Raw genomic sequence first — 11,072 nt, forward strand, 5'->3', positions numbered from 1 at the left:
TCGTAATAAAAATTATTACTACAATTATATGTCTGACCAGGCCTGCCAAAAGAGAGGTCAAATTCCAAGGGCCCGACTTTGGAAAAAATCATAGCAAGAATATATGTTAATAAAAGTAAAAACCGACCTCAAATAATGAATATGAAAACTACAGTTGTTTTAGATGTATGTATTTCAGGTATAAGTTCCTTCAGCCCTTTTTATACATACAATAAATAAAAGGAGCGGAACATTGCCTTCAAAAGTACCCACTTTCTAGCTTTACTTTACTTTCACAATAAACATTATTATTCAAAGGGACATAAGAGGAAATACTCAACGAATTTAAATTAGTAGCGGTAAATTTAGGTATTCAATCTGAAAATTCAGAACGAATACCTAAGGAAGAAGCAAAGAAAAAACGAAAAATCAACAACAGTACCAGCTGAATTATATAAATTTAATGTTTTTATAGATTGTATTATCAGTAATTTGACAACTGAATTTAATGCAGCAAAATAAATAAATAATACATTCAGTTTTATGTAGTTATTCCTAGAAGAAAATCTAGAAAAAACTCTCGAATCTATCCCGAAAATATTTCTTACAATATGTCATTTTAGTAAAATCATATCGGAATACATATATATATATATTTCACCAGTAGATATATATATATATATTTACCAGTGAAAATATAAATGATCTGGCGGGTGATAGTAAAATTATATGATTGCAACTTTTCTATATATATATATATATATATATATATATATATATATTTACATCCGATGTATAAATGTTACAGTGAATGTGTATTTTTTGGTAAAGTACAAATATATTTTCACCAGTAGATATATATTTCTACTAGTGAAAATATAATTTAATTGATAGGCACTAAAATGTCTATGAAACTCAATTTGACAGTTGCGAAACGTCCATTTGCTGTTCAAACCCAAACCTAACCTAATGAAAGTTCTAAAACTAATTATAATTTTAGAACTTTTATTAGGTCAAGTTCAAAATACAATAGTTTGTATGCATTTCGATATTACACTATGTTTTAAAAATATGATAACTATCCTTACCAATATTATTATGGACTTATAATATAAGAGGGCTGATCAAAGTATATTTAAACCGAATTTTGGTCAATAGGAGAGCGCAAAAACAATTATCACTTCTCAGAATGCAAAAATTCACGTCAAAAGCAATAAAATAGTGATTTTGAATGCAATATAAACAAACAGGTCAGCAGATTCCACATGCTCTTAGATATAAAAACAGACATTTGGAAAGATTCATTTATTGTTGATGCAAGTCATGTTTTTATAAATAGAATCTTTTTTGTGCAACTCTCAGTCCTACACTAGACATTTATTGTACTACGGATATTGCTCGGTATGTGATTGACGATTAAAATAAGAAGATTCTTCATTTTCAGCATTGTTCGTAATCATCGCCGATACGAAAGTTTTATCGTCGTTTTGATCGACGTCTTTCTTTACTTTCTTATCAGCGTCTTCGGTTTTTTCTTTCTTTTTAACATGGCGTTTAACTTTTAAATGCACAAGCCTGATGTGAGTCCTCAGCGATGACTTTTGAGAGAATTTTCGATGACACTGAGAGCACTCGAACGGCTTCTCACCAGTGTGTACCCTCAAGTGATTGACGAGGATACCTTTAGACTGAAAACAAACAAAATCTTAGCAACGAATAGGTCAAAAAGTTTATCGCATATCTTACCGTGAAGGATTTGTTGCAGCATTTGCACGTGTGCGACTTTGGTATCCGGTAACCTTGATGAGCTAGCCTCCTGTGAAAGTTCAAGCCCTGACGACTCGCGTAAGAAGAGGCACACACTTCACAGGTGAACGGCTTACGATTCAAATGTGTCGCATTCATGTGTTGAGTCAGGAGCATTTCGGAGCGAAACTTTTTATCGCATTGGTTGCATGGATATCTGAAATATCAGAATTATAATTTTTATTATGGCTATTATGATTTAAAATTGTATAGAAAAATGGATTATTAAAAAAAGGAAGAGAAATAATCTTTGTATTCTGCCTCACGGATAAATAAGTCTGAGGATTTTTTTTATTCATCGGCATGATACAAGCACGAGTTTCGATTATATATTTAAACGGATCAGAAAACACTTCGCAAAAGGACCCGGACAAAGGATACAGCAGAAAAAATCTCATTAATAATTGTTGAGGACATCTGGTCACCTTAAATTAAATGTATATTTGGCAACGTAGGTATTGAAAAATGATTTTCAAAAGTTAAATTGACAAGTCTAAATATAAATATAAAAATAGCTGTTTTTCTTTGTAGCAAAAATAGTGTTATACATTGACATCAAGTACAATTTTTTTTATAAATGAAGCTGATGATTATTAATCATGCTGACTTTATCGATAGTCTAAAAAAATACAGCAAAAAACGCACTGTAGTAAAGAAGGATCAACATGCTTAGCCGCGTTGTACAGATGATTCTTGAGTAGAGACTCCGATTTGAAGTACATATCACACTCCACGCAATAATGATGACGATTGTCCGTATGCTTCATTTTGTGATATGCTAATTTGTGGACAGTGAAAAATCTCTTATCGCATATATCGCAAGGATACTTCGGAGCCGAGTGTCTTCTGAAATGGATTATAATAATATTATAAATGCTTCGGATAGTATATAGTATTATAAAATTACAATTCGTGCTCTTTGAGGCGTTCTTTCACTCTGAAGATTTTATTGCAAGTTTCACATTTATACTCGCATTGTTTGTGCTTGTTCCTTTTGTGATTGTTTAAGGTTGATCTATTCCTATAAATGAATATAAGACTATGATACAATTTAAAGCATCATAAAAATTTATGGCTCCCCAAAATAATTATTATTTTTAGTTTTTCTAATTAAAATAATAATATAATGGGCAAATATACATACTTAAATAAAGCGTTGCATGTGAGACAAGTATAAGTTCGACCAGCGTGCATCGCCAAATGATCAGCCAGTCTTCGTTTACCGTCGACTTGTTTCCCGCAAATGTTACAGATCAATCTATCGTAATGTAAACTCAAGTGATTATTTAGATATAGTACATTACCGAAACGCACTGTACAAATAGAGCAAACGTGTGAGCCTCGTTCCTGTAATCAAATTTAATAAAATAAACATACTGTTTACAGTTTAATAGTGAAGTGTTCTGGTTATTAGATTCAAAAACATTTTTGTTTTACAATTTCCTTAAAATTATCGTTATTGCACTTTGTGTTATTTATTTATTGAAAACCTTCATGACATAATGCGACATAATGTCTAAAACTAAAAAATATAATAAAACATGAATCAGACCTCATAAATGACAGCGTATTAGGAAGCTGGATCACTACGGCCATAGGCAAATTAACAAGTGTGGATGTCAGGTTGCTTGAAGATGATTTAATTTTGACACCAAGTTATGTCACTGAGGATCATGGGGGATCAGTAGGGAAGTCATTTTAGCTTTTTTTAAGGTTAGCCAGTCGGTGGTCGTTTTTTTAATACTTCGATTTCAGTAAATGATATGCATTTTTCTGGTCACATAGCAGTGGAGTCGTCGTAGCGTTCATATTAAGATTTTTTACAACAATATTACGATTTACAATAAGTGAGAATCGAATGAAACATATCTAAACCGAATTTTGACCAATAGGAAAGCGCAAAAAACAATTATCCCTTCTCAGAAGTCAAAAATCCACGTCAAAAGCAATAAAATCGTGGCGCCGACACGTTTTTATTGCTTTTGACGTGAATTCTTAACTTCTGAGAAGTGATAATTGTTTTGGCGCTTTCCTATTGACCAAAATTCGATTTGAATTCACTTTGACCAATACTCTTATATCATATTTTTAAAACAGTGTAATATCGAAGTGCAGACTAACTATGGAGCAATATGCGAGATGTGACGTTTGTCTGTACTGCTTATTTTCCGCCGAGAGTTGGTTTAGTTGGTGTTTTGGACTTGATTTAATGAAAATTCTAAAACTATAATTACTTTTAAAACGTTCATTAGGTCAAGCTGGGTTTGGTAAATTCGGGTATTTGGGTTTGAACAGCAAATGTACGTTTCGCAACTGTCAAATTGAGTTGCATAGGACAGCATATAATATAGGGGGGGGGAGGGGGCAGCGGCCCTGGGCGACCAGAGGACGCCAAAATCGTCTTTACAAATTTGGACTTTTAATAGAATTTTTTTAAGTTACAAATCGATACTCAATCGAAACGGTCGTTCGAATAACAAACGTAAATCCAAAGTCCAAGTATAGTTAGTGAGTGCGCGTGTATAAATAAAAAATTACTGTTATCACGGCCGATCAAGTGCATCGCGCCACTGGCGCCGCAAAAAATATGGACAAATGCAAACAGTGACAACAAACAATAGAAAGAGGCCAAGAAGTCCAGAACATCTAGTCTAAACAAAAATAAACATTTACTGACTCGGAGAAGCACAAACAAAAAACAAATACATTGGACTCTAAGAAGAAAACGGAAAAAATATTAAAATCTGTACCATAGATAACTAAAATCACCACCGATCTTCGTAGCGGGGTCAAAGATATTAAACGCTTAATAACATCATTAAACTCAATAACTATCAAATATACAAGCAAGACAACCAACAGTGAAGAGGTTAAATTTCAACTAAAAACTGGTTATATTTATCACAACTATTAATGTCGTAAAGGAAAGAAAAACAGACTTTAATTCGTATCAAAAAAAAAAAAAAACAGGAGAGTAACTATAGAATAGTATTAAAAAATCTACATTCATCGTCCGACCAGGAATCTTTAAAGGACGAACTAAAATATGAACGACATTTTGTAAGAAATATCTTTAACATTTTACAAAAAACAATGTCACTGTTTTACATCGATCTGGAACTAAAACAACATAATAAAGATATATATATATATATATAAGATAAAATTTTTAATGAATATGGTTGTAAAATTTGAAGCTCCGCACGTTAAAAAATAAATACCATAATGTATGAAATGCCAAACATACGGTCACATCAAAAATTATTGTAATAAATCACCAAGGTGTGTGAAGTTTGTAGGGACGCATTTAACTGGCGAATGTCAAAGGAAAGACAAAATTAATGATGTAAAATGTGCACATTTCAATGGAAACCACGCAGCAAATTATAGAGGTCTGGTATATAAGCAACTCTAACAAAAACAGCATCCAACTTCGAACAAAATAAATACAAATAGTACTAATAGTAAATACAACAGTCAACCGAGAACAAACCAACGTATGCACAAAAAGTTAGAAATGACGTTGCGCAACCGTTGGAAATATTAGAAGAAAACAATGACTCATCCAAAATAAAAAAATGATGAAAGAGCTAATGCAACAAATGATCACCATGCTCAACTTAATAACAGTAGTTGTTTCTAAAATTGTAAAATGACCATCTTACTACATATTGGCATATGGAACGCCAACGGTTTATCACAACACACACAGGAAATATTTTTTTTCTCAGACATAGATGTCTTGCTGGTCTTCGAAACAAATTTTACGGAAAAAACTCACTTCAAAATACTTGTATACTGTGTTTATTCCACGAGACACCCAGACGGAACTGCACTCGGAGGCACAGCAGTAATAATTAAAAACAATATTCAGCATTATGAAGAAGAAAAATTTTAAGAAGAATATCTTCAAGCGACTAACGTTTAAATTCAAGATTGTAACTCATCATTGTTTTTAAAGTACAATATTAAAAAAGAAAACTATCAATATTTTTTCAGAAAACTGGGAAATAAATTTATTGTTGGAGGGAATTATATTACCAAAAATCTTCTATGAGAGTCAAGACTAAAAAACAATAAAGGAAAATGGTTGTATAAAGCGGTAGTGGAAAATAACTTGGTTGGATCTCCACAGGACAACCAACATACTGGCCAACTGATCAGAAAAAACTACCCGACTTGATTGACTTCTGCATTGTCAAAGGCATATATCTAATACAAATTCTAGCTGAATCATGTTTTGAGCTGTCATCGGATCATTCGCCGATACTAGTAAAATTACAAACGAATTTAATCAACAAACAACAAACTTCGACTTTACATAACGATAAAATTGATTGCGAATGTTCAGAGAAAGCTTTGATGAAGTAGAATAAGCGGTCTATTACCCGCACTTCACTCTCCGAAAGTTGTCCTAGTGGAAGTTCGACCGAAGTCGGTCAAGGTCGCAGTTTTTCGAATAGCGTTCGCACAGCCGGGAATTTCATACGCGTGCACGCTTCTCAACCTCGCGTATTATAACTACGTGCGTGTTTTAAACACAAAAAAAATTAAAGCCAAATGGAGAAAAAGGAGATGGTGGATGATTGCAATGCACCGGAATAGATCAATGTTAGTAAATAAGACATTTTATGTTGAATCGAGGCTTCACTGTCACTAATAAATAATAAACAGGAAACGTTCAAGTGTGCAACTAATGAATAATTTCTATTATTTTTTAAGGAAAAGTATGGAAAGTCAATTTGCTGAATTGAGATTTTATATACAATATATAGCTTAGGTCTTTCTCTTTATGATACATGCAAAATTGACTGCGGATTTTTGCGGTTTTTAACACATTGCATACCTTAAAAATGTATTATTCTTAAAAATGGGACGGGGCTTAGTCGCGAAAGTTACGACCTAAAAATTTGTTCAGAATCACCAAATATACACATATTTAAAAAAAAACGATACCGGGTATGATAAAATGCTAGTCAAATACTTTTTCTTAATATAAAACAGCAAATTTGTGACATATACAATTTTTTTTTTTTACGCTACGCGGCTAAATTTTTTTATTACGCTACGCACGGCCGTTAAACACGGAATTCCTCTTCCTCGGGCCTACAATTAAAGAAATGTTAACGTCAAATTTAAAATACAGTTTTGTAATGATTGTAATTTTTTAATAATATGGTTACCGTGGTAAAATCAGTAAACGTCAAATTGTGGATCGCGTACTAATGAAATAAAATAAAAATTTGTTTGGAATGACTAAATATATACATATTTAAAAAAACGATACCGAGTATGATAAAATGCTAGTCAAATACTTTTTCTTAATAAAAAACAGCAAATTTGTGACATATACAATTTTTTTTTTACGCTACGCGGCGAAATTCGCACGACCGTTCAACACGGAATTCCTATTCCTCGGGCCTACAATTAAAGAAATACTTTAAATAATTGTATTTTTTAGCACTTATAATATTATATATTTGACTAAGAGCACTTATGGAATCAACTAAAGTGGTGAAATAATTTTGGCCGTCCAGATCGGGCAAAAATACCAAACAGTGGCGCGATCGTGAAGACGCCCATATTAAAATTGAATCGTTCTATCTCAGTTTGCGATAAACCATCTCTATCTCTCTCTCTCGTCACGCGAGAGAGCGAAAGGGGAAGTATCTCGCCGCTCGCGCTCGAAGCGTCTTCGGGTATTACTTTCGGAAAGCGAGGGAATTTTTGGAGGCGACGAAGTCGGCCGCCTCGACCAAAATTACCCCCAGTTTACCTCCCGTTCGCGGTGACCTCGGAGAACTTGCGAGAGATTTTAGCGCGGGGACAACCGAGCTCGACCGAAGTAAGCCCGAATTTTCACATTATATTTCCCGTCCTTGGCCAACTGTCGCCTACTTTCGGAGAGTGAAGTGGAAGCATAACACTTAACAAAGACAATTCAAACTGCAGCTTGAAAAACCACACCCAATTTTAATACAAATAAAAAAATTGAAAATCAACCCGTAATATTAACAAAAAAAATAGCAGAAAAACGTAAGCTACACAAAAAGTAGCAACAATCAAGATTACCAAGCGACAAAACAAAATTTAATATAGCCGTTAAAGAACTCAAGACTCTATTAGACAACTCAAAATTACTTGAAGAACTTGTCAGCCGCAAAAAGCAACGATTACACGCTGTAGAAAGCTACGAAGAAGCTAAAGCAACCCATAACACACTCACCGTCAATTATAAACGAAAACAATAGATGGGCTAGAAGTGATAAGGAAAAGGCCGATACCTTTGCAGCTCACTTGAAGGAGGTATTCACACTATACGATTCCGCGACAGAAACTATATTAATCCTTCAAGCGAGTCCAATAATTAAGAGGTCTAAAGTAAAACAAATAAAACAAATAATATTAACAGACACAAATACAAAAAAAGTGTTGGGGTTTGAAAATTACTAAAATAATTATCGGAAAAAGGAATGAAAATTATCACAATGACAAAAATATTGTTTGAGTCTAATTATTCAAACGCTTTAAATATATTATTCCAACCTCACTATGTTTTTTCATATGATTCTTGAGCACATATTCATGCGCAAAACCAAGAACACAAATCTCACATTTGTAAAGAGCGTTTATATATTTATCACTTTTCATTCTATCCTTCCTCTCGAGCATCACATCGTCATCAGTGAGTCGTATTTCCTGCACCTGCGTTTTGTCTATTATAATTTTATTCTTCAACTTTTTAGATTTTAAATCGTCTGATTTTGCGTTGCTTTCAATAACACTTTTTCTTTTACCGACTCTCTTCTTTACGTTCTGTTTACTCTTAAGTCGCTTATTACAACTATCACTCCACGAACTATCAGAAACATTATCATCAAAATCGCTGATATCTATCTCAACTTTGACTGCACAGAAACTATTAACTTCCGTTTCGTCACATATAATTTCGGAATGAGACGATGAAACGGTAAAATTCTTTTCACTCACATCGCTGGACGGTAAAATATCAATACATAAGGTTTTGCCAATTGATAAGCTTTTAAATTTTAACAATCTTGATTGCTCAGATTTAAGTTTCAACAGATTGACCTACAATATAAATTAAAAATAATTACATATTAATATAACACATATAAAAATATTAATAGACCTGTTTTTTATTGTCGATGTATTGTTTAATTAATTCGTCAGCTTCGCAACACATGAGTTTGAAAGCTTGGAAGTTTGTTAAATGATACTCGCACTTGAAGCATATCCAATGCGGGGCTGGTCTGGTAGAAAGCTGCACATTATCATAGTAAAGAATCAATTAGAGCACTCAAATTATTAATTACTATATTAAATACTTACATCTGTGTTTGTTAAGCTCCACAACAAGTTTTCATAATTGTCTTTCGACATGGATTTGAGTTTTACGTCACTATTGACACAAACTGAACAATACTCTATACCTGAGGGTAAGGTTTTAGTATCTAAATCCATTTTTTTATTTAAAGTTTCACTTAAAAAAGAACGTACAATACAAATGAAATGTCAAATGAGCGTCTCTTGTTTGACATTTGTTATGTTTATTTTTATTTTTGGTCCTAATACAAATATTTTTGTCTATAAATTATATTTTAAAATCTGTTTCTAAGTAGTTACTATTTTAGTTACAACATTTTTTTTGCTAGATTTAAAATATAGGCTTTCCTCTTGTCTTCTAGATTAAAATGCGCGAAAATTAAAATAAATCTTTTTCATTATAATAAATTATATATCACATATATACAAAAGCATATATTTAAACTAATTGAATATTTCATATGAGACAATAGCCAGGAACGTCATTTTGGATTTTTACTGGGGGGGGGGGGGGAAGTTGATCAGTCAGAATCAGTGGTAGTTTTTTTTATTAATGTGCATTTTTATGGTCAAATTCAAGGAGGTCCCTGTTCAGAATTTAAGTCAAAAGCAATAAAATTGTGCCGTTGGCATCATAGTCAAATACTCAGTTATCTAGTGTTCATCTTAATAATTTTATAACAATAATACGACTTACAATATATAAGAATCGAATGAAGCATATCTAAACCAAATTTTGACCAATAGGAGAGCGCAAAAAACTATTGTTCCTTTTCAGAAGTCAATAATCCACGCCAAAAGCAATAAAATCGTGCTGTCGCCGTTGCAGTGGAAACGCTCGTTACAGAGCGTTCTTTCGATTTTATTGCCTTTGACTGGAATTTTCGACTTCTGAGAAGTAATAATTGTTTAGGCCAATACACTCATATCATATTTTTAACATATCAATATGCAAGCTAACTATAATGCAATATGCTAGATGTAAGCATGTCTGTACTTCTTTTTCCAATTATTTTCGAATGTTTCTTTTGTATGTTTCTTTTTGAGAATAGCTTGCATGGTTGTATGAATGGCAAAATTGTTTAATAAGTTTTATGATCGAATTATAAAGCTCAGCATATAATATTTATTCACTTCATCGAAGCACGAGTTTGTCTGCCGAGTGAACATTTATAAGCGAAATCATTGTGGCATTGTTTCGATGATTACAACACAGTTTACTTGTTTACAAACAGTATGTTTGTTTGCAGTGATTAACGTGAAACATTTTCGAAAGATTGTCGCTGTTATTATTTGTTCTTTTGTTTGTAAAGTAACTTTGTTCAATTGTCGCTTTCTACTGGGTAATTATTTAAGATCCCCATACACAATATTATGTAAATATTATTAATTAAAATTAATAATATTGAAATAATCAATACATTCAACATCTACAATAAGGGATACTCAGCTGCGCAGATACATTTTTCATAAATAATATGTTAAGATATAATAACACATACAAGTGAAAATGTATGACATTATTATTTTGTAATAAGGAAATGTTGAGAAGGATATATCTTGATAAATTATAGTGCTAAAGTTTTACTCGCACTAATCATAGAATTAGTCAGAAGTAGTGTGTGTTTTACTAAACTACTAACCTTAATTATTGTTTAATATGAAATAAAACGCAATGATGTGTGATTTTAATTTATTTATTTATTCAGATGTGAAAACTTGAGAATTTAATAGTAATTATTCAATATATTTTTAATATATACAAAATTGTAATGTATAATAATAAAACTTTGAAACATCAAACAATACTTATAATGAAAGAAGCGTCAGTTTATATAAAGTTTGTTAGTAATCTAACACGTAACTAATTAAGGCAGCATGGTCAAGGCATTTTATTTGGATGGAATTAGATGAATATATTTTTTAATTATAACTTATTC

At 32.1% G+C, this 11,072-nt stretch overlaps 1 protein-coding gene across 9 annotated transcripts; it reads right to left on the reverse strand.

Annotated features, from left to right (window-relative positions):
• Positions 1-1,269: 1,269 nt before the first annotated feature.
• LOC148230204 (zinc finger Y-chromosomal protein 1-like) lies at positions 1,270-9,381 on the reverse strand. 9 transcript variants are annotated; one of them, XM_088198645.1, is made up of 8 exons: positions 9,139-9,381; positions 8,939-9,070; positions 8,332-8,877; positions 2,930-3,132; positions 2,693-2,806; positions 2,431-2,631; positions 1,726-1,942; positions 1,270-1,667 (listed from the first exon to the last, which is right to left on the reverse strand). In XM_088198645.1, exons 1-8 carry the CDS (start codon positions 9,268-9,270, stop codon positions 1,365-1,367), a joined length of 1,848 nt encoding a protein of 615 aa, XP_088054771.1. In that variant the 5' UTR covers positions 9,271-9,381; the 3' UTR covers positions 1,270-1,364. The 9 variants fall into 9 exon arrangements, with proteins under 9 accessions (XP_088054771.1, XP_088054772.1, XP_088054776.1 ...); XM_088198646.1 differs by having other exon boundaries at positions 8,776-8,877; positions 9,139-9,376; XM_088198650.1 differs by having other exon boundaries at positions 8,070-8,877; positions 9,139-9,354.
• Between the last annotated feature and the right edge of the window lie 1,691 nt (positions 9,382-11,072).

This window comes from Plectrocnemia conspersa, unplaced genomic scaffold (genome assembly GCF_051122295.1).
Source record: "Plectrocnemia conspersa isolate PC_06_02 unplaced genomic scaffold, ASM5112229v1 ptg000011l, whole genome shotgun sequence".
Taxonomy (NCBI): domain Eukaryota; kingdom Metazoa; phylum Arthropoda; class Insecta; order Trichoptera; family Polycentropodidae; genus Plectrocnemia; species Plectrocnemia conspersa.

Excerpts from the sequence above, each read along its gene's own strand:
- LOC148230204 (XM_088198645.1), bottom strand. The coding sequence starts at position 9,270 with ATGGATTTAGATACTAAAACCTTACCCTCAGGTATAGAGTATTGTTCA. Across the intron at positions 8,878-8,938 it reads ACATCGACAATAAAAAACAG|GTCAATCTGTTGAAACTTAA; the intron begins GTCTATTAATAT and ends TTTATATTGTAG. Across the intron at positions 2,632-2,692 it reads CGCCTCAAAGAGCACGAATT|AAGACACTCGGCTCCGAAGT; the intron begins GTAATTTTATAA and ends AATCCATTTCAG.